Raw genomic sequence first — 25,319 nt, 5'->3', positions numbered from 1 at the left:
ACAGGAGATCTGCTCCCATGTTCAGATGGCCCGGGACATACATTGCCCTGATGGACAGGATTTTGTTCTGGGCCCACAGGAGGATCCGATGTGCTAGTTTGCATAGCATTCGAGACTTCAGACCCCCCTGCTGGTTGATGTAAGCGACCACCAATGTGTTGTTCGTGCAGACTAAAACATGGCCCCTTAGATCTGGGAGAAAGTGTTTTAAGGCCAGAAACACGGCCATCATCTCCAGGCAGTTTATGTGCCAGTAATGATGATGTTCTCCCCATCGTCCCACTGCGGGAAGCCCCCTCAGGGTTGCTCCCCAGCCCGTTAGAGAAGCATCTGTCATAAGCATGACGCGATGACAGACAGCCCCCAACACTAGGCCCTGGGACAGGAACCAGGGCATTTTCCACATACTTAAGGCTCGAAGGCAGTGCCGCGAGACCTTGATCATGCGGATCAAGCCCGTTGCTCCCTAGCCCGTCAGAGAAGCATTTGTCATAGGCATGACGCGATGACAGACAGCCCCCAACACTGGGCCCTGGGACAGGAACCAGGGTATTTTCCACATACTTAAGGCTCGAAGGCAGCGCCGCGAGACCTTGATCATGCGGAAAGGATTCCCCTTGAGGGAAAACCCCCTGGATTTGAGCCACCACTGCAGGGGTCTCATGTACAGCAGACCGAACGGAATCACGCTGGCTGCTGCTGCCATGAGACCCAACAACCTCTGAAAGTGTTTCACAGTGATGAACTGGCCTAGTTTGACTCTGTGTACAGTTGACTGAATCGAAGCGATTCATGGCGGGGACAGACGTGCTCGCATCGTCATGGAGTCCCATAGCACACCTAAAGAAATGGTCGTCCTGGCTGGAACAAGCACACTTCTTGCGGTGTTTAACCGAAACCTCAACCTTCTGATATGGGTGAGAACGACATCTCGATGCCGAACTGCCATATCGTGAGTCTGAGCTAGAATTAGCCAATCGTCTATGTAGTTTAGGATACGTATCCCCTGCATACGAAGTGGAGCTAGTGCCGCTTCGACTATTTTGGTAAAGGTTCGAGGTGACAGAGCTAGGCCGAATGGAAGAACCCGATACTGGAACGCTTCGCCCCCGCAAGCGAACCTCAGGTATTTCCTGTGTTGGGGAAGGATGGAAATATGGAAGTATGCGTCTTTCAGGTCTATTGTCACAAAACCAGTCCTCGGACTGAATTTGTGACACCACGTTTTTGATGGTTAACATCCTGAACCTGAGGGCCTCGACGGACCGATTTAGATTTCTCAGATCTAATATGGGACGCAATCCCCCATCCTTTTTGGGAACTATAAAATACCGGCTGTAAAACCCTGACTCTTTGTCGAGTGGGAGAACACGCTCTATTGCGCCTTTTATTAATAAGGCCAGTACTTCCTGTTCCATAACCAGAGCCTGTTCTGGCTTCACTATGGTGGGTGCAATACCGTTGAAGCGAGGTGGGCGTGCACAAAACTGTATTTTGTAGCCATGTTCTACTGTGAACAGGACCCACTGGGACACCATCGGCAGGTGTTTCCACGCTGCCAAAAAATGTGCTAGGGGTACCAGCCTCTCGAGACTGGCCTCTGGTTGTTCTTTGACCCCCCTGCAGAGGGGGTGGGGCCCCCAATGCCCTCAGACACTGAGGAACGCCCACCCCGGGAGACACAGAGCCCCCCACCAGCATACGTGGTGAGGTGGTCTCTCCCTTTCTCCGCGGACCCTGGTTCAGTGAGAGCGCTGAATGGTGCTCTCGGTGTCCAGGGGGGGCCCTGGAAAGCCTGACTCCCAACACGTCAGGACTTTGTTTTATCCTTTGTACTTTATGATATGAGGAGCTGGTTGACGGCTGGCCCTGACTTTTTGATCTTGGGGGGAGAAAGTCCCCGAGGGAGCTAGAGCGTTTTTTAACTCTGTCGAGGGATTCGGCGACGCGATCAACGGCGTCACCGAAGAGCCCTGAGCTCGATATTGGAGCGTCCATAAGAATAGCTCTATCGGTTTCTGACACTTCTGCTTGTGTCAGCCAGAGGTGCCGCTCAGTAGCCACCAGGGTAGCCATAGATCGCCCCAAACTAGAGGCTGCCTCTTTAGTAGCTCTTAAAGCTAGATCTGACGCCCGAAGAGCTTCTCGAAGCTGTTCGGGTGTTGCTCCCCCACCATCTAGGCACTCTTTAATTAGGTCAGCCTGATATGCCTGCAGCACTGACATGGTGTGCAGGCATCCAACAGACTGACCAGCCGTCATATATGCTTTACTGACTAGACCCGATGTTACTCTTAATGGTCTCGACAACAAAGGAGGGACCCTTGCAGATTTTAGATCTGAACGACGATGACACGCTAAGTCCTCTTCTATCATTGGCATTACTGTACATGCCTTTTCCCCTAGCCCACAAACTGCTGAATAAATAGCTGTTTTTGGTGTCATTAACCATGCTGAATACGGATTTTTCCATGATTTAGAAACCGCATCATGTAGTTCGGGACAAAAGGGGAGGTCCCTTAGTGGAGGATCTACTCTGCTGGGTAATTCTCTCTCATCCAGCATTCCTGTCAGACGCAGCTGCTGCTGCTCACGTGCTGGCTGCCAATCTATTACTTCGAACCTGTCAGCAGCACGTGAAATCACCTCCACTAACTCCTCATATTCCACTGACTGGGGCGGCAGATTCCCCGACCCTCTTTTTATTTGTTGCTGCGGCGCCTCGGTTTCCTCGGAAACGGAGGACGCCGCCCTCCCACGAGGCGCAGAAGAAACCGCAGAGCGTGCTTCTGACGCTCCCGAAGGAGGATTAGATCTCCCGGATCCAGAGAGAGAAAGGACAGAGTCCGTCTCCATCTCATCCGCCAGATCTAGCTGCGAACCCCACGACCGAAGTCGACGCTCAGCCTCAGCACGAGCGGGACCCGAACCGCGAGGAGCGTGCGCCACGGGAGCTTTATTAAAGAACTCTCTCCGACTGCGCAGCTCTTTACGGGAGAGAACGTCACAGTGTCCACAGTCAGCATTCTCAAATGCTACCAGGGCATGCTCTTCTCCCAAACACTCTAAACACAAATCATGTGAGTCACCAGCCGTAATAAAGCGAGGGCATGGAGGCACACAACGTTTAAAGTTTTTCTCTGCCATACCAAAATAAAAAAGTAAGTTGTCAGTTTTTTTGTATTTTGTGAATGCAAATCAGTAATGAAAGTTCACAGAAAGAGGGTGTATTTTCACGTGCGTGCTTCTTGAAAGCAAAGAAGTTGATACTGAATGCTCAGTACAGGCTTTTATACTCTCTGGTCTGACGACACCTGCTTAATTACATTAGATTGATTTCACATGTGCTTCAAGACGCGTATAAAAGAGGTGTTCCCCTAGTGTTCTGGTTAGACGCAGTGTTGAAGTTCCCTAGAAGGGGAAGGTAACATTTTTTTGAGAAGAAAGAAACACCCCTTTTACCAGGCCGGCTACGGGCCTGCTGCCTGTTCAGTTTATGAACATTTATTTTATCACAGTACAATGATTATTCTTTGCTGACGAGCTGCTTCACACAGCGCCTGTGTTTAAACTTTATTTTCTTTATTTAACTGACTATATTTGATTAAATTACTTCATGATTGCTATTAAAGGAACGTTGTGAAATTATGAAGAATGGGAATCCCATTCTGAAACTGTACCCATATATACATGTCTGGAGAGCACCAAATACGTCCTAGAAGGTACGTTTTTTTGTGTTTTTTGTGTGAATCCACCAGAGGGCGCTTTGATTCTTTTATGCTGTATGTTTTTTTCAGATCTCAAATTTATCTCGCAAGTGCCATTCGCACCTGTCTGTCTCGTGTAAATTCACCTGAAGCCACTGTTGACTGACTGACCGATCGACAGACCCACCTTCCTCCTTCCCTAAATCCAACCAATAGTGTTTTCTAAGGCACATATTGACCTGCCCACACTGAAATGTACATAGGGCTACATTTTTAGAATGAGCCTATGTTGAGAATGGGGCTTGGTGGAACATGATCATATATGTAGTCTGAATGGATGTTGCAAATGACATGGTTACATGGCTGGAAGGGCAACTGTTGCATAAAACAAATGCCAAGTAGTTGGCACTTATTTCTGGTGTAGCAACCCCTGATAAATCAGGCACTAAGCTAAATAAAAACATGGCAGATACATGCAAAAACAGATTTAGGTAGTAGATTGTGTTCCTGGCTTAGAATGTTTAGAAAAATGAAAGGCTGTTGAGTGTTATTCGGTTGTTAAATTTTCACAGTTAACAATAAAAGGACCTGCTCTTTTGGCTTGCTGTTTCTGATTACACTTTAATAAGTGGAAATTCACAGAAGATCTTATCCCAAAAGGGACATTTTAAGTAGTATGTACCCAACCATAGTTAATACATACACAATGAAAATAATAATCCAATCAGTTTGTCTCCGATGAAGAATTATATAGCTCTTTATGTGTAGAAAGACTCGCCATACTGCTCATTCACTTAAAGGTTCACGAAACCCTTGAGTACTTTTTTTGAGATTTTAACAGATTTGTGTGTGTTGAGCATCAGTTAAGACAATGTTAGCACCTGTCAGCTTTAATTGTAGGGAAAAAAAAAGATAATTTTGAGCTTTTGTCAGCTAATTTCAGGTTCCTGGTTTAAAATTATTTTAGTGGCGGGATCAAAATCGTTGATGTGGCGCAAAACTGCAAGTGCAAAGATGACACGTCGGTTTCTCAATAATATTTATAGCAGAGTTTTCTTATCCTTTGAGAAGAGCCTGCTTCTTAATTATGCATGATTGCGCATGCTTTCCGAAGGCAATGCAGACCTGGCAGTGCCAAGTTTTGAGATCCTACCTTGATGGCTGGGTGAAACCGCATCCACGGACCCACGCCACACTGTATTTAGCCGTTCATGAAGGGTCGTATGTGTTTGTTTCGATGATCCACAGGGCTTGTTGCATGTTTTTCCCCGCGATCCTGTCAGGGCCGATATAGCAAAGGTGTTTGTGTGCAGCAAGCATTTTTGTCGCGAGAGCAGTACGAGAATTGGAGAATGGCAGACGTTGGAGTTTGTTCACATTTAGACACATTGTCGTGCTGCTGTGTTTGCCTAAATCCTCTAGATTACCAACATGGCTAATGGTTAAAATAGACAGGGCAAGAGACCTGCTGACGTGAGCAGGGGCATTGCTAGAGTCGAAAGGGATAAGGGACTTAGCCCCAAAGAAGTTGCCACCCCCCCCCCCCCCCAAAAAAAAAAAGAAGAGGTTTTAATTCACCCCACTAATATACCTAGTCTAATCTAATCTTATTAACAGGATTAAAAATGGTTAATAATAAATAAGGGTTTTTGTGACTTGTAACACCAAATAGTAAAAAAACATTGATAAGTTAATCCACTTCTCATTTACTAGTCTGTTATGAGCCATATCATACCTCTTGAGCCTCCTATCTCCTCCTGATTTGCAGTTTTTGTTTGTTTTTTGAAAATGTAATTTTCTGCATGTCTTCAAATATGAAAATATAATTTATGTTATAGTGTGCGTTGTTATCCAATTTGAAACAAAGCTACAAACATGTTCATTTGGACAGAGTGATTAACTGAGGTGTAGTGTTGTCAAGACACTGGAATTTCTAAATTCAATACCTTGCAAAATATTGATATTCAATAGGCTACTGTTTTTATATAATAACAATTATATCAAAAATAGTAGGCTACAAAAGATAAAAATAAAGATATATATGCTAGAAATATGTTTAGTTTAAATTTCTTCAGAGGGAATTTTTTTTCAGTTTTTCTCAAAATAGGGTGATGTGGGCATTGTAGCACTTTAAATGCATGTAATGCCTATTTCATTCACACTTGAGCAGAAATTCCATATATGCCTCACAAAATTAGTAGAACATTCTAGGAAATCCCTAATCCCTGCGTGAAGGCATCCAGCTATTGCTGTAGTAGAATGAAAATAAGATCTGAATAAATATAAAAAAGCTTTAACTGATCATTACACGACTGCGACAATAAATGTTTTATACAGTTGAAGTCAGAATTATTAGCCCCCCTTTGAATTTTTTTTTTTTTCATATTTTCCAAATTATGTTTAACAGAGCAAGGAAATTTTTACAGTAGCCTATGTGTGATAATATTTTCCTTTTAAAGAAAGTCTTATTTGTTTTATTTCATCTAGAATAAAAGCAGTTTTACATTTTTAAAAAAAAACATTTTAGGGTCAAAATTATCAGCCCCTTTATGCTATATTTTTTCCTAAAGTCTACAGAACAAACCATCGTTATACAATAACTTGCACAATTACCTTAACCTGCCTTTAAAGCCTTCACTTTAAGCTGTATAGAAGTGTCTTGAAAAATGTCTAGTTAAATATAATTTACTGTCATCATGGCAAAGATGAAATAAATCAGTTATTAGAGTTGAGTTATTTAAACTATTATGATTAGAAATGTGCTGAAAACAATCTTCTCTCCGTTAAACAGAATTTGGGGGAAAAAATAAACGGGGGCTAATAATTCAGACTTCAACTGTATGTGTTCTTCCAACCATTTTAGGAATTTTTATAAGAAAGTCGATTTATAATTCGATGCTAACTGACATAGCATGTTACAGTAGAATATAGCTATATAATAATAAGCTAGATGCCTAAACTCACTGTGATTTAACTATTACAGAAACAGACGTGTCTTGCTATATCATATAAATATGCCTAGATATCTTTATCATATCTAGAAAGCTAGTACAGTTTACGTTTTTTTGACTAACTCGCATGTATTTACATTGATATGATGCACATTTTACTGATTATAGTTATTTTATTTCACCAAAACTACACACATTTTATACTGTGGAAACAAGCTTCATCAGTAGTTAAAACTATTCAGCGAAAGAGTTGTATTATTACCTCATTAGGTTCAGCTCCTCAAAATAATGAATGAATGAAGTGCAGTAGCAGGATTTTTTTTAACACCATGTGACAAAAGAGCCACTCCCACCTGCCGGTAGAAACAGGTACTGCTGAACAGCTGACGATTTAATTACCCGACACAAACGATGCGTTAAGTGGAATGTTCGTTATGTATGTGATAATTTTCAGTACTTAGATAAATTAATAAATGGTATGCAACATATTTTATTTAAGTGCAACATATTCCAAGAGATCAGGGGCTTTTGACAGTACATCAGGGGCTTAATATATATATATATATACATATTTTTTAAATAAGAAATGGCACAATTGAGATATGACGTGCAAAATAGTGTGGTCATCATTGATTTAATCTAATTCAATTCATCTTTATTTATATTGGTCTTTTACAATTTAGATGGTGTCAAAGCAACTTCACATAGAAGATTATAATAAATTGAAACTGTGTCAGTCCAGTTTTCAGAGTTTAAGTTCAGTTTAATTCAGTTCCGTGTGGTTTAATTTTCACTGCTGAAAGTCCCAACACTGAACAGCAAATCCATCTATGCACAGCTCCACAAGTCTCGAACCATGCAAGCCAGTGGCGACAGTGGCGAGGAACAAACTTCACCAGTTGACGAAAGTGAAGGATGTAATGTTCTCCACAACTGTTTGTCTGAGAGAAAGAGTTATTTTTCTCTCTCTTTTCTTTTCAAAGCAATCCAGCTTTTGCAGTCAATACTTTTAGGAGGAGAAAATAAGTGGGGGCCTTCCCTCATTTTGGATTGCGTTGAATAAACAGCACCCTTTAGAAGTGTAGTTCAGTTGTCCTGCAAAACATAATTTGTTGCTTTGGCAGCAAATCAATAAATGCATCTATTCTCAAAACCTGAAGTACTTTCAAAGGAAGCATTCTTTGAATGTAATAGTGTAACGGTAGGTTGGTTGTATCTGCATAGACTCTACAGACATGACTTCTGTTTCCTACTGAAAGTTTGACAGAAGGTTGAAGAGTCATTCAAATCTTTGTGCTGAGATAGTCTGTGGTGAGGCATAGGCTAGCTAAATACCAGTAACATGTAGCATTACTTAGTTTTATTCAATATATATATATATATATATATATATATATATATATATATATATATATATATATATATATATATATATATATATATATATTGTTTTTTTTTTTTTTTTTTTTTTTTCACACAGAAGTAAACTGCTTTCTGTGAATGTGCAAGACTGTGGGCTCTATTTTGATGATCCATGCGTAAAGTGCAAATCGCAGGGTGCAAAAACAGTAAGGATGTGTCCGAATCTACTTTTGCTAATATAAGGATGGGAAAATCTGCTTTGCGCTGTGGCGCATGGTCTAAAAGGGTTGAGCTTATTTTCTTAATAAGTTAAAGGTGCGTTTTGAGAATAAACCAATCAGAGTGTCATCTCCCTTTCCCTTTAAGAGCCAGTTGCGCCATGCCATAGCGCATTTGCTATTTACATGGTGGACTTTGTAAGTGGCTTCACAAGAGAGAAAACAGAGTTAAACAGAGCCAGAATGAGAAATAAGCCTCCTTATTGTTTACTATTGCTTTCACTCTCGTGGATAGGGAAACGTGTTGTAGGCACAGATATCCTTTAGTCTATACAGTACATAATTAATTTTGTTTGTTAAGCCCAAAGATTTGTTTCAAAACTATTACTAATTTCAGTTCAAATTTCCAGAAAACGAATAAATGAACAATAATAGCAAAGTGTGATCAAAAAATGTTCGGGTAACTAAAGTAACCCTCGTTCCCCAAGGAGGGGAACGGAATTACTATAAGTGGATTTTAATTCACGAATGAGGATTTCGTTTCAGAAAGCCAATTGTCTGAAAGAGTATATAACAGGCCAATGAAATGCCAAATGAGTTGGCAGCGCAAGCTTGCGCACGTGCGCCTTATTGCAATTAACTCCGAATATAAGCACAGGGAAAGCAAGAAAACGGCCAACAGCTCCAGGCGACTGATATGCCAATGCAACTGGGCTCCTTTCCACAGGCCCGCAGCTGCATGCCTGCAGCACACAGCCCCCCAGCCCGTGCTGGAAGCATCTGTTGAAACAACAACATGACTGGACACCTGTCCTAAAGGCACTCCGGCCAGTAGGAACGAGGGGTCGTTCCAAGGGCTGAGGGCGCAGCGACACAGCGCAGTAACAGTGACTTGGTGTGTGCTTGCGCGCCATGCACGTCTGGGTACTCGATTGTGAAGCCAGTGCTGGAGTGGCCTCATATGGAGTAATCCGAGCGGCGTGACAATGGCTGCGGATGCCATATGTCCCAGGAGCCTTTGAAATAATTTCAGTGGGACCACTATTTTGCTGTCAAGCTCTCTCAGACAGTTCAGCATCAGCTGAGCGCGCTCTCTGGAGAGGCGTGCTGCCATGGTGACCGAGTCCAGCTCCAGCCCGAGAAAAGAGATCCTCTGCATGGGGGCAAGTTTGCTCTTTTCTCGGTTGACCTAAAGCCCCAACAGGTGGAGGTGCCGAAGCACCTTGTCTCTGTGCATAATCAATTGCTCCCAAGAGTGGGCTAAAATCAGCCAGTCTTCGAGATAATTGAGTATGCGGATGCCCGCGAGCCGAAGGAGCGCTAAGGCACCCTCCGTGAGCTTGGTGAAGACCCACGGAGACAGAGAGACCCTGAAGTGGAGGACTTTGTATTGCCAAGCTCGACCTTCGAACGCAAACCGCAGAAACTGACGGTGGCGAGGAAGAATGGAGACATGGAAATACGCGTCCTTCAGGTCTAATGCTGCAAACCAATCCCAAGGATGAACGCACCGGAGGATGCGCTTCTGCATGAGCATTCTGAACAGCAGCTTGTGCAGACAGCGGTTCAAAACGCGCAGATCTAGGATTGGCCATGACCCACCGCTCTTTTTGGGCACGATGAAGTACGGGCTGTAAAACCTGCTCTCCATCTCGGCTGGAGGGAACGGCTCGATTGCATTCTTTGCCCGGAGGACAGCAATCTCCTCTCGCAAGACAGGGGCAGACAGGGGGCTGACCCTGGTAAAATACACACCCGTGAACTTGGGGGGCCGTTTCGCAAACTGAATCGCAAAGCCAAGTCTGATTGTGCATATGAGCCACCGCGAAGGGCTGGCCCACGCTAACCAGGCACGCAGAGCTCTCGCTAATGGACTCATCGCTACAATCGCTGACGTACCAACAGTGGGGCAGTGCAGAGTGGGGGCTGCCTGCTTTCGAGGTGCTCGACACGCCCGCTTCGCCGGAGGCGTGTGCGGGGGAGATGCAGCTCATGTAGACAGGTGCCTTCGGCGAGGAGCAGCAGATATGAATGGCTGGGCGGGCGAAGCGGGCTTACCTTCCCGCCGATAGATGATATTACCCATCGCATCAGACTGCTCTTTCACCGCCTTGAATTCCTGGGTGAATTCACCGACGGTGTCACCGAACAGGCCAGCCTGGGATATGGGGGAGTCAAGAAAGCGGACTTTTTTGACTTTGCACATATCAGCCAGGTTTAGCCAGAGGTAGCACTCCTGGACCACTTATGTGGACATCGTCCCACCCTTGTGCAGCCGGGCCAGCGCCTGCGCTTGGTAGCACTGGTAGGTGGCCATAGCGTGCAAGGCAGAAGCAGCCTGGCCGCTCTACCGTCAAGAGTGGTTAGGGCGGAGGAACACGCAGCATGGGCAGAGAAAGGTGCAAGACTGCCTACTGTGCACCTCCGGTAAGAAGGGGACGAGAGGCTTTGAAGGCTTAGCCCTCTGGTCCTCTACGTAGCACCAATCTAGTTGGTCCGGCCGCGGAGCTGGGGGATAAACCATCTCCAACCCCACGGCCGAAGCAGCCCAGGAAAGCACGGCTAACATGTCCGTTTCAGGATCCATTTTGACAGCGCTCAACTGCCCGAGGTGGGCGAGCGGGCCTGGATTTTCGTAGTACAATGAAAGCCCACCCTCTGATGCAGCAGTGGACGTCTGGTTCCCGGTGTCATCAAACGTAAGGGCTACCATCTGGTTAGAGGGATCGCTTCCTCCGCTCGAAGCTTGGATGGAGCCCTTGGAGGAGCGGGAGGTCCGCGGGCCCGGAGGTAACGGATAATCTCCCACTGGAACCCTCAGATCTGCCCGAGTGCCAGCTGCAGTGCAGGGGACAGCTGGGGTGGTTCGCCCTTCTGCAAAGGCTAGCCGCGATCTTAACTGCGCAACAGTCATGGCATCGCAATGACGACATGAACTGCCCGCGAGCACCGCATTAACATGCTGGACCCCCAGACATGCAACGCAGTGCTCGTGCCCATCATCCGGGACAGGAAATCAACCGCATCCAGAAACGCACGGTCGGAGCGCCATCCTAAAAAGGACGTGCTGCACAACTGTGTTGCTCTTTTTGTGAAATTTGTAACATTATACGCACCGCTCTGGAGGACCGGACCCAAAGAGCGCCAGGCAAGGGAGAAACCCATCTCGACCGTCTGCCGCTGCGTGTACACACTTTGGACCGGGAGACTACTCTTGTTCGCTCAAAATCGCTGGATCACAGCAGGAGGAACCCTCATCGACTCTCTCAGAAGGCTGTAACAGTCTTTGAAGCAAAAAGTATAGCATTTCCTTGCTTTCCCTGTGCTTATATGCGGAGTTAATTGCAATAAGCCACACGTGCGCAAGCTTAGGCTGCCAACTCATTTGGCATTTCATTGGCCCGTTATATACTCTTTCAGACAATTGGCTTTCTGAAATGAAATCCCCATTGGTGGATTAAAATTCACTTATAGCATTGAAGTTCCCCCTCCGAAGGGGAACTGAGTTATATCCTAATACACATGCTGTGCCTTACATGGTCTAAAACCTGACAAGTGGACAAATCTAAGCTTGTTTTTAATAAAACAAAAATAAATGTGCATATAATAAATAATAGTGCTAATAATAATAACATTATACAAAGCTAATTGTTATGAATAAACTAAAAAAGCCCCCCGAGATGAAGAAGGCATGAGAGTATGTTTTAACGCGCTCTGCGCTGGACAATAGACCAGCTTTGATCTGATCTTCTATTTAATTTCCTCAAAATAGCAACGCGCCAGCAATGCGCCTCAACACACCTCCTTTTTTGGACCAGAACACATATGGGTGCACATACGACCACAAATGCATTTGTTATTTAAACAGCGTGGTGCAAAATGTCAAAATGACTCTTGCGCCAACCTGAAACTAGCAAACAACAATTGCGTCATGCCTTGTGCCACACTGCGCCGGGTGTATGATAGGGCCCTGTGTTTTCAACAAAAAGAAAAAGAAAAAAAAACTCATAACATGGAATATGCAAACTCCACACAGAAATACAAACTGACCCAGCCAGGACTCGAACCAGCAACCTTCTTTAGGCAAATTCATTTCACTTAATTTTCTTGTCGGCTTAGTCCCTTTATTAATCCAGGGTCGCCACACCAGAATGAACCACCCACTTATCCGGCAAGTTTTTACACAGCGGATGCCTTCAAGCTGCAACACATCTTTGAGAAACATCCACAAACACACACGCTCAAACACTACGGACAATTTAGCCTACCCAATTCACCTGTACCGCATGTCTTTGGACTGTGGAGGAAATGCAAAAAAATCCATGCAAACGCAGGGAGAACGTGCAAACTCCAAACAGAAAAGTTTCACAGGTTGCTGTGGTGCAAAGTTCAAGCTTGGTGAACTCTGACCTGCGAATTCGCATCACTAGACTGCGTGAGACCAATCTAGGATCAAAACATGACTTCTCTGGACACGAATCTAAAACGTGGAGCAATCGCTCGCTTTTTAAACGTCTAATCATCTTGTTTGCTCCTGCCCCTTTTCGCAGAGCCGTACAACAGAATTTTGCAAGTTCAAACTCTGGTGTGACCACAGCTTAAGTCATCAGTCCAATCAGCACAGATTAGGATCATGCAATGGACGGGTTTCGGAACAAAGGAATTGCTGAACAAATAATATGGGAGTTGTTGGGATAATTAGGTAAAAATAAATGCCTATTATAAGACAATGAAAGTTTTTTTTGACCTTGCTTGCATATCAGCCTGTTGTTGGAGACCTCCAACACCAAAATATGACCTTTTATAATGAAAAATAGGGGCTCTTTGATGAGTCAACTATGAAAATTTGACTGACAGTTTCAATTTACTACAACTATGGTAAATTGCTAGACATTGTAAAAGCACTATGAATAAACATGAATTGAATTGAGTTGAATTTAATTCCATTTTGGTCATTAAAAATAAACATTAAAGGTGCACTATAAATAAAATTAAAAATAAAACGTTTTTGGCATTTTTGCATGAACATTATGTTGACATGAAGCGAGATTTAACAGAAAGAGGGAGATGGGATCAGGAAAGCTCTTCATGCCTGGATTAAAATTCAGGATATCCACAGTGCAGTTATTTGCCATTACAATGCATCTGGAAAGTATTCATAGCGCTTCAATTTTTCCACATTTTTTATGTTACAGCCTTATTCCAAAATGGACTAAATTCCACTGCGCCACTCAAGGACATTCACCGAGTTGTTGTGAAGCCACTCTATTGATATTTTGGTGGTGTGCTTTGGGTCATTGTCCTGATAGAACCATCACCCTAGTCTGAGGTCAAGAGCACTCTGATACAAGTTTTCTATCAGGATGTCTCTGTACATTGAAGCATTCATCTTTCCCTCTATCCTGACAAGTCTTCCAGTTTCTGCTGCTGAAAAAAAAAAAAAATCTGCACAGCATCATGCTGCCACCACCATGCTTCACTGTAGGGATGGTATTAGCCTGGTGATCAGCAGTGCCTGGTTTTCTCCAAATGTAATGCCTTGCATTCACTCCACGGAGTTCAATTTTAGACTCATCAGACCAGAGTATTTTGTTTCTTATGGTATGTGAGTACTTCAAATGCATTTTGGCAAATTCCAGGTGGGGAGGGGCTCCAGTCTGGCCACTCTACCATACCGGCCGGATTGGTGGATTGCTGCAGAGATGGTTGTCTTTCTGTAAGGTCCCCCCTAAACTGCCCACTATGTCTGAATGTCATTTAAAGCATATCATGCAGGTATCCCACATATTAAAATGCCTGTGAAATGAACTTATGCTTTGAATTGAATTCATGCTTAGTCACATGAAATTAGAGTTTTGAGTCCCTTAACAGAGCAGTGAATAGGGATTTCGAGATTCATTCATTCATTTTCTTGTCAGCTTAGTCCCTTCATTAATCTAGGGTCGCCACAGCGGAATGAACCACCAACTTATCCAGCAAGTTTTTACTTTCAGCCGCAACCCAGTTCTGGGAAACATCCACACACACAATCACACACACACACACACACACACACACACACACACACACACACACACTCATACACTACGGACAATTTAGCCTACCTAATTCACCTGTACCACATGTCTTTGGACTGTGGGGGAAACCGGAGCACCCGGTGGAAACCCACGCGAAGGCAGGGAGAACATGCAAACTCCACACAGAAATGCTAACTGAGCCGAGGTTCGAACCAGCGTCCCAGCGACCTTCTTGCTGTGAGGCGTCAGCACTACCTACTGCGCCACTGCCTCGCCATTATTTTGAAGTTAGCCAACACTAATGAAAATAAGACTTATTTTAAACTATTACAACATGACATTCAAAAACACTGAGGGAGTTTTTTTTTTCATCATCGAAATCTGAGGAATAATAGACATTCTCTCATGAGGGGAGCACTATCAGACAATAAAAACTAATACCATCAACACTATCATTTAATAAACTGTTGTACATTTATACTGGTCTTAAAAAAATAGAAAAAAAATGTTACACCTGGGGGTGATTCAACATATCTAATAGAATCTGATCTAGCATTTTGCTTCATATTCACAAAACAAAGGCTACTTGTACATAATCAGAATCTTTTTAAACACTCATTAACATATAAAAAGTCAGTTATGCCTACACCACACATACATTTTCATGTTGGGCGACAAAAGCAAAGAACTATGAGTTGAAAGTGCCGAAAAAAAAAAAAAAAAAGTTTTTACACTAGGATAAACAACCTGTATTCCATAAGCAAATCACACTGTTGTAAATTAAAATGGAATATATGGGTTTAAAAAAATTGCAATAACAAGCAACACTTTTAATATTTTGATTTGTATTTTAAAGAAAGCATATAAAGGAAAAGATGTATCATCAGCACATGAAAATACATGCACACATATTAAATAAATCGGTTACTTACACATTGAGGGGTTGCCACGCCGGCCATTGTGCTTTCATTTTTATAACAGTCAAGACCTCATCACCCTGTGTGATAAAACACAGAAAAGTATATAAATGTATTATAGTTCTGAATGACCATAGTGCTTAGAGAAACACACAACTATTGTTGAAAATAGGCGGATTATTTATCAATTAAGTTTTGCCGTAATTAATTATTATTTATTCAACCAATCTCTGGGTCTGGTGTTAGCACTTTTAGCTCATAGATAAATACAGAATTCAGATATTGCATACAGAGCCTGAGAATGCATTAATAGCACCACCACATGTGTACAGTGCTTTCAGGACAAATGTCATTCAACTGCACTAAACAAAAGAAAACAAAGCATAAAGGCAGAACATTTCATAGGTAAGATTTTGTTTTTTAAGTTTTTGTATGTTACAAACTTTTGTGCTAAACAAGTAACGCTATTGATGATAATACAGTCATTATTTACTGCATTGACCATAAGGCACGGAAGCACAAACTAGCACCAAATTCTAAGCTTATGCTAGTTTTGTTGAATACAATCAGAAAACGATGCACATGAATTATGACAAGACACTGCAGTGCCAGAAATTTGCATTATTGTTGGCTAAGTGAAGTAACAGCTAGTAACTTAAGGGTGCTTGATAACATAACAGCGACTGTGACTCACTGTGTTTAATGTCCACCCTAAATTACCGAATACTACAAATGTTATATGCCATTTAGATCAGAAAGGTGGGTATACACATTGAGATGCAGAGGTTTAAACGAATTGCTCATTCACAAAAAAATGGCTCTCTCCTCTGATAGCAGGAGACGTGTTTCAGGACATGGATTAGATCACATTTAACATGGAGAGAGGATAATACATTTACATGCACACAAGCACATGCTCTTTATTGTCAGCAATACCTGTGCAAACTTGTATCTATCAATGTAGAAAAGAGTCAATTTATATTTTTTGTCATTTAAAAAAATATTTGCATACACCGGGACAACTCCCGATCATAGATATATGTACAAATGTTTACATATCTATGGGTCCAGATGGCCAGTCCTCCTCTACACCTTAGTCCCACATTTTTTATTATTTTTTTATTTTATTTTAAAACAGCAGCTCTACTGAAGCATTCCTTCCAATAGAGAACAACAGGAATGGTGACATCTAATGTAAATATCTAAGCTTTAGCTAAGTTTAGCATATACAATTGAATCAAATTAGACCAACAAGTTTTAATAGTTTACCTATTTAAAGCTTGACTCTTCTATTGTTACATATGTCAAATTGTGCAATATCATCATACCTGCTGCAGCCATGCAAGCAAATTTCCTTAATTATTATGCTGGATTAGGAGGATTATGCTGGACATTATGCTGCAATTCATAGCCACATTGCCCTAGAAAATAGTAACTTTTCATTGTCTGTTGGCCTTGGTACACAATGGAAAAAAAAAAAAAAAAACAAGCTTCATAAATAATCAAAATCATTTGCCCCTTGTTGAACAAGTTGTCTAATCTGATTCAAGAATCTATGCTAAGCTAAACTAAGCTTAAAAATCTCCTGTTACATCAGCAGATTGACTAAATTAATTTAAAAATGGTTAAACTTAACTGTTTAACTCTGTGGAGTTGTGTTTTTTCTTTTTTTTTTCTTTTTTTCTTTTAAGAACTTCCATGATAATATCAAACACAAACATTGCATGGTAAATCTTATATACATATATGATACACATTTGATGCTAATGGAATACATAAGATGCACTCTAAGAAAACATGTCTTAATTCCATGTGCAAGACCATAAAAGATTAAGATTTGTGTTCTATTTTGCATGGACTCTCTCATGCTATTGCCTCAATTTGTCTTGACAGGAAGTGATAAATAAAGCTTCCTTTTCTTCCGGCTGATGGAGAGATCGCATCAGAGTCTCATAAAAGCTGTATAAATATTTCATTAATGGCTCACGGCTCGCAGGCCAGCAGTGTGTGTGTTTGTGTGTGTGTGTGTGTGTGTGTGTGTGCGCGCACAAACGGCTCTCTTCTACTCAAACCATATCAAGAGTTCAAGATGAGGGCATCATTGAGGACTGTCAAGGGAAACAAGTTTTACTGTTAAGGTAAAGGCCATCAGTCTTTATAATGTCTTTACACAATACTTTGTTTCATACTTTGAGCTGATGTTTAGAATTTTCTCAGCTTTCTCATCAGTTCAAAAGCAGAACACACTCCTATACAAGAACTGACTTTCCCGAAACTGCATAATTCAAATAGGTGTGAGGAAAGTTCAGGTTTCCTTTGATACTTTATCTGTCATAGCCAGAACTGTTGTCATTGTTATTAATACAGCTTCAATTTCAGATAGAAAAACTAGGTATATGCCGATATATGGAAATTACATATATCGTCACCTTGGAATTATAAGGTTTTATCTGACATTTTTGTTAAAATTAAGTTATTGACATATTCTTATAAAATGACAACTTATTTCCATTATAAGAAGTTTATTTTTTTTAAGTTTTTTTTAAGTTGTTTAAATTTTAAAACTTTTTATTAAAAAAAAAAGTTACACTCATACTGTTTGCTATGGAATGCAGAAACTTTGAAGCTCAATATCTTAAAATCATTCAGAACGCTGATAGAACCTTATAATTCTAAGGTGACGGTATGACACGCAAGTTCATATTTGGATTTCAAATGTATAAAATATATGGGTCACGCTTTAATTTGATGGTCCAATTGTTGAATTTAGGTTACATTGCATTTACATGCTAATTAATACAAACTAATTCGCATTAGATTAAAAGTAGACTGTTAGGTTGGGGTTAGGGTTACGGTTAGTTTACATGTACTTGCAAAGTTTCATATAGTCAGTTAAATGTCTGTTAAAGGAGTATCAACAGACACTAAGCAGACAGTCTACTAATGCTCAAATGGACCATCAAAATAAAGTGTTATCAATATTGCAACTATGCAGTTTATTTAAAAGGGTAATGCCTATTTTAAATATTTATAATTTCTGAGATTCAGCATGTACGATTGAGCAAAGACGGTTGACGTTCAGAGACCATATAATAAGTCCTTAGAGGAAAAAAAACTCAGCATGAGTTTCAACCTACAGCTGATTAAATCATTATAGAACAGGTGACATTCTAAGTCAATCTCTTTTTTGTATGTAGAAATGCTGTTTTTATATCATAGTAATCTGGTAGTGTTTGCTTTGCTTTGGCTATTTTAGGGTAATTATTGTGATATCCTGATTGCAACAGAGAAATAGTGAGACATATCTGTAGACAGATGGCATTTCATGCTGTTCAGCCTTATAATCTTAAAATGTGAGCAGAATCACCTGTTTTGCCATTACTTTAGATTTTGCTGTAGAGAATCATTTAAAGACTAGCTCTAAAGTGACGTTGGTGATATAGCAACGGTCTCTGCTATTCTGTCAGCTCTTCAGCTGCAGATGTGAATTAATAGTGGCAGAAAGTAGTTCCTCGTGCAAAAGGATTTTGCACAACAAGGAGACTTTTCATGTTTGTTTGTGTATATATATATATATACACAATATGTGTTTGTGTGTGTGTGTGTGTGTGCTATATATATATATATATATATATATATATATATATATATATATATATATATATATATATATATATATATATATTTAATTGAAGTCAGAATTATTAGCCCCCTTTTGATTTTTTTTCAACTTACTGTATACATTGAATAAAAGATAAGTAAAATATTGAAAATACAGAAACATAAGGCAGACAACACAATCGTACTTCCAAGTAGAAGAATGAGCAAATTCACAAGTCTACATTGCAAGACCGGCTGCTCTCCTGAGCTAACAAGGTGAAAGAATTCAGTCATCTGTCATCAATTATTCACTCGCATCGTTCCAAACCTGCATGATTGAATTTATTCTCGGAACACAAAATACAATGTTTAGAAGAATATGTAAATTTGCCAGTTATTCTTTTCAGTGCAACAAACGCTGAAAGTTACCAGGGGCTGTGAGACACTATAAAAAGTTTTATAAAGTCCATGTAACTTGTGTGAAATTGTCCTTGGCTCCTGAAGCTAAACAATAGCATAGTGTGAAGAACGCACTGATGCTATTATTCACCATCATGCAGTAGAAGACAATTTGCACATTTTTAAACCTAAAGGCTTTGACTTCAATAATGCAAATGCCAATGTTACTCAAGTGTCATTGGGCTTATTTTAAAAGTTTGCATATGGTTGTATTGAACTATTAAACTATGGGTGAATTTTGTTAATACTACTCTAATGTGTGGACATTTGTGGTTTGTGCAATGGATTTCAAAAGTTCTAAACATATTAATATAAGTGTTTCTCTAAATTAATGATTATATTTACAATAAAATATTACATTTGATAGGTGACTCTCAGATTGGCCTTCAGCAATTTTAGCATACAATACTGTACAATGCTTTAATAATAATAATAATAATAATAATAATAATAATAATAATTATTATTATTATTATTATTATTATTAGTAGTAGTAGTAGTAGTAGTAGTAGTAGTAGTACTTTGCTTTGAGCTGAATGCAAAAAATTATTAAAAAATAATGCTATGAAACAATTAATGAAACAATATTATCCAACATCTCTACAAAGACTCATTATAGAATACATTTATGAGTGAGAAGCACATGTAAACTCTGTGCTATGTACACATTTGCTATTTTTAAACTCATCTCACATTTCTGTTTTACTGGATTGTGCCTCTACACATTAAAGCTGATGCAATAGTCCAGAACAACATTGGGTAAGTCCATGGTGTGAATAACACCACATGTTACATTATGCACATTGTCATTTTAATGAGGTACAAAACCACAATGCAATGCATCTTTAATTAGTCTCTTCACAAATTTTATTTGCTGTTAAGTCAAAGAAGAAAACGGGTTATTAATTATGCAACACAAAGCCAAAAGGACAGATGATTTTTTTTTCATTTATTTATTTATTTGCTTTTTGAAAAGTATGTTTGTGTGAAAGAAGTGTGCAAAATGTGTGTGTTTGTGTGTATGTGTGTGTGTGCTATTGTTCCTGTGATAGCAAAGCAGAAATTTAAGCAGCCATTATTTCAAGCAGCAGAATTTTTAAGATTCACATGGTCCATTGGAATAAAGGTACTATCCTAATTTGGATAGGAAACATTTTGCTCAAGAAACGTTTCTTAGTTTCATCATACAACAGCAATATAGAAAATGCAAATAAAAAGAAAGAAGTGATTTCTAAATTTACTTTGACTTGTATTTAATTGCAGACAATACAACAGCACAATATGTAATGTGTTCTTTATAATTTTATTTATTTATTTAGTTATTTATAAACTTACATTCCAATTTTGGGTCTTGCAACACATTTCAAAAAATTTTGGAACAGTAAAGCATTTGCTCCATCTTTGTAATGTTGCCATTCATTTACACAATACTTAAAAGGTGTTTAGGGACTGAAGACACCAAGTGATGATGTGTTTCAGGTGTAATTCTGTCCCATTCTTTCTGTATACAAGTCTTAAGGTGGGCAACAGTATGGGGTCTTCGTTGTTGCAATTTGCGCTTCAAAATGTACCACACATTTTATATTGGACACAGGTCGGGACTGCAGGTAAGCCAGTTTAGTTCCTGTACCCTCCTCCGCCACAGCTAGGACTTTGTAATGTGTGCAGAATGTAATTTAGCATTGTCTTGTTAAAATATGCACAGGTATCCCTGGGAAAGTAAGCAGCATATTGTGCTCTATAATCTCTATGTACTTTTCAGCAGTAATGGTGCCATCAAAGAAGTGCAAGTTCCCTTTACCAAGGGCACTGATACAACACAATACCATGACAAACCCTGGCTTTTAGATTTTTTTGGCTTCTGGTAACAGACAGGATGATAATTTTATTCTTCGAAGTACGCGCCGTAAATATTTCCCAAAAAAAAGTCCCTGACATATTGATTCATCTGACAACAATATACATTTCAACTGTGTGATGGTCCATCCCAGATGCCTCTAAGCCCAGAGAAGTCAATGGTGTTTCTGGACACTGTTAACATAGGGCTTCCTTTAGGCACAATACAGTTTTAACTGGCATTTGTACATGTGGCACTTGACAAATGTTTACAAAGTAGTTCTGAGCCCATGTGGTCATATCCCCATATGGTGTGTTTGATGAGAGTTTAATCTGTGCAGAGGTTTGGCTTTCCAATAACTAAATTTGACAACTGTGTTGTATATGATACGGGCATATTTAATAGCTCATTGTAATATGCATTAGCTACCTCTTTACAAGTATTTTTGAATTACATTAATTTCAATTCACGTTTATTTATATGGCGCTTTTACAATGTAGATTATGCCAAAGCAGCTTGACTTAGATGTTCTAGTAAATTGAAACTATGTCAGTCCAGTTTCAGAGTTGAAGTTCAGTTTAGTTCAGTTCAGTGAAGTTTAAATTTCACTGCTGAAATTCCAAATACTGAAGAGCAAATACATTGATGTGCAGCTCCACAAGTGCTAAAGCAAGCAAGGCAGTGGCGAGAGTGACGAGGAACAAACTTTGGCGAGAAACAACCAATTGATGAGAAAAAAAAAAAAAAAAAAACTTGAGAGAAACCAGGCTCAGTAGGGCATGACCATTTCTCCTCTGGCCAAACTTCTTGTGCAGAACTGCAGTCTAGGCACTGGAAACTGGAAAACGCAGCACATTGTTTAAAAAAGCTGCAGGTGTGAATAAGTCACCGGTGGGTGTTCAGGCTGGCCCACTGAATCAATGTTAAGACTTGTCTGTCACTGTGGTCCTTCAGGAATCAGTCCTTGGACATATTAGTAATTTGATTGATCAGCATTGACTTCCATTGATTCCAGGTTATTCAACAAGTCAGTGTACTCGAGAGGACACAAATTTAAAAAGGCTTTAGTAACTATCTGTTGGAACTCTTCAATGTCACTGACTGGAAGGTTGTTTACTGCACTAGTAGTTCCAGTCAGTCAAAATCAAGAATTTTAACCAACCATGAAATAAATATAAAACCCAAGCAACTACTGTTTTGCTAATTAATATGCCAACCAGTGTCCTATAAATCATTTGTTCTGATTATTGGCTAATTGACTAAATGACTACCTGACTGAATTATTGTTTGACCGAACATATATATATATATATATATATATATATATATATATATATATATATATATATATATATATATATATATATATATATATATAAAGATCAGCTTTTATTGTCACTTTATTGAAACTAAAGCAAAAAAAAAGAACTTTGCAATTCTTTTAAACTAAAAAGTACACAAAAGGCCCAATGCGTGTCTGTCTCTGTTTGCTGTGTGAGACTAAGCGCCAAGCTCTTGCGTGCTATTAAGAATTACCATCTGTCAGTGGGCAAGCATCAGACAACAGGAGCTGGACATATCCAAACTAATCACTTGATCGAAAAAAAGAAAAGAAAAAAAAAAGAAAAAAGGGAGAGAACAAAGATCTTATTCATCATTCCTCCTCAATACTAAATAGATTGTACACTCTTGAGGCCACAAAGTGTCCTTGACAACTAAGAAAGGTTTTTAGCAGCTCATAATTAAAATAAAACATGTTAGCTGTAATCAAACATGTCTTTTGCATTAAATTGCCAATAGCATTAACATTAGCATGATGTTTTGTCTCTGTTGAGTGCTTTTTTATGATGATGCAACATTCTGGTCTGTTGGAGATTATGTTCATTGTCTATTAAAGTTGATGCAGCTACTCAATTTAAGTTTTTTACTTTTACAACTGTTTTATTTAGAAATCCTGCATATTAATTAAGTAATAATTAGAAACAAGGGTTTTGTACACTCTCAGAAAAAAAAAGGTACATGGTCGTACAAATAATGTTCCTTAAACCTTATATGTTAGAGATAAGATCTCTTGTGATATTGTTCTGTACCTTTTATGGTATACAATTGAAATGGAAGAACACAATTGTTCTCATAAAAAAGGTACATTCGTGTTGGATAACCCCTTCTTTGTTACACTATCTATAAAAATAAATATTACTAGAAAGGCAAAGTGATATTATGAATAATTTCCATATTAAAACATGAATAATCATTTAAAAACAGATGTTTCAAGAAACACTTAAACATTATTATAAAGTTATATGATACAAAATAGGTGGTACACACTCAGGAAAAAAATAGTACAATGTTGTACTAAAGAAAGTACAAAACAAAAATGCTAGAAAATTTATCAGAAAAAGCTTAACAAATTGCCTTAAATGTTTAGTTTACAATACCTATAATTTTATGTTTTAACAGTTGTTTTGTATTATTGTTTTATAGAAGTTAATAATTCATGTTTTTAAGTTTCATTAAACGTATACTTTTAAATGATGATTTTTGTTATAATATGGAAATTATTCATAAAATCACTTTGCCTTTCCAGTAATATTTAATTTCATAGATACTGTAATAAAGGAGTTGTTAAACACTTTTGTACCTTTTATATGGTAACAATTGTGTACCTTCATTTAAATTGTACTATAAAACGTACAAAATAGTATCATAAGAGATCTTTTTTCTGTACCATACACGGTACATTTTTCCTCCCACCGTCCAAAAACATAAACCATAGCCAATCGACTAAAACAAATTATCACCCAATACAACCTTAGTTTACACTTCTCACGGTGACAAGCAGGGGAGTTCTCGAGACCTACCTGACCTCGAATTCCCCTCTCGCCCTTCTAATGGGAGGGAGCCCCGGGCTCGAGGATATTACGAGCTCAGGGCTCTCTCCCGGGACAGCATGCCAAATACGCTTTATTGATTATCAGCTAAGTGTGAACTCTTGAAAGGTACATTTTGGTTTTCCATGGTACAAATTATGTCCTTAGAGGTACAAACTGCAATAGTACAAATTTGTTTCTTTGTCATAAGGTACAAAGGGACTTAGCCGAAAAAAAATAATGAATGTCTTAAGGTACAATTCTGTTCCACAGGTACTGCTGCCCTAGAGAAAAGGGTTTGTACCTTTGGTACAAGATTGCACCTTTTTATCTGAGATTGAAGCAACATATTGTTTTAAAACTTGTTTAAGAACTGTTAATGTCTTTGTTTGATCCCAAAGCATTTTGTTGGTAAAACTATGCTGTCAAAAGGGTTTGTTCACATTTCATCAGTGTGGTCTTAGTATGTCTCAATATGTGTCTACAAACAACAACAACAACAAAAAAAAAAAAAAATGTGAGATTAGCTCAGGATTACTCAAGCAACAAAATGATAATGATGCCTCAGAGGATTAATTCGTTTACAGATCTATTTATGAATCTGTTTGTGTTGAATCGATTGTTGACAGAACTGTTTGATACAAGTTTTTATGTCTTGTTGCATTGCTTGCATCGAGTCTAGTTATGGTAACATTAGGAAAGTTTCATAATATGTGAATGCAGCATATTTGTTATATTATATATAATATACAGTATATAACAAGGCCTTGGGATCAAAATATGCTGAGTTTTGATCCAACCTTGATACAAACTCACCTGCCTGTAGCTGTCTAGTAACAGTCAGACTTTTATTGGTTTGTTCAGGTGTGTATTGCGGCTGAAGAAAAACACTGACTGTGCCTCTCAGAAAACAAACTTGCCTTCCCCTGAACTAGAGATTGTTAACATCAGATACTGATTTATTTATTTATTTATTTATTTATTTATTTATTTATTTATTTATTTATTTATTTATTTATTTATTTATTTATTTATTTATTTTTGCTTACTACTCATAAAAAAGCCTATTCATGTTTCATAATTTTTCCAGTGATGGGTTGCAGCTGGAAGGGCATCCGCTGTGTATAAGTTGGTGGTTCATTCCACTGTAGCGACCTTAGAAAAATAATGGGACTAAGACGGAAAGAAAATTAATGAATGAAAGTTTCATGATGTCTGTTTTTTTGGCTCACGCATAAATTGTTTGTTTAAGCTTAATTTTTAATGCAGTTAGACAAAACAAGGTCTTTGCAAAATAGTTTACTGAGATGGAGTATCTAAAAAGAGCCCTGACCTTAACATTATCAAACAACATAAACAACATCAATAGCTACTCAGGCTG

The 25,319-nt window shown here is 39.3% G+C and overlaps 1 protein-coding gene across 1 annotated transcript in view; it reads right to left on the bottom strand.

Annotated features, from left to right (window-relative positions):
- spon1a (spondin 1a) overlaps positions 1-25,319 on the bottom strand; it is a 316,187-nt gene that overhangs the window by 43,181 nt on the left and 247,687 nt on the right. The window contains 1 exon segment of the mRNA NM_131515.1: positions 15,188-15,252. Within this exon segment, the coding sequence (NP_571590.1) occupies positions 15,188-15,252 (65 nt within the window).

Source organism: Danio rerio, chromosome 18, assembly GCF_049306965.1.
Source record: "Danio rerio strain Tuebingen ecotype United States chromosome 18, GRCz12tu, whole genome shotgun sequence".
In the NCBI taxonomy this organism is placed as follows: Eukaryota; Metazoa; Chordata; class Actinopteri; order Cypriniformes; family Danionidae; genus Danio; species Danio rerio.
The sequence above is the reverse complement of the archived record's forward strand: the minus strand, read 5'-3'. Positions and strand labels throughout refer to the sequence as shown.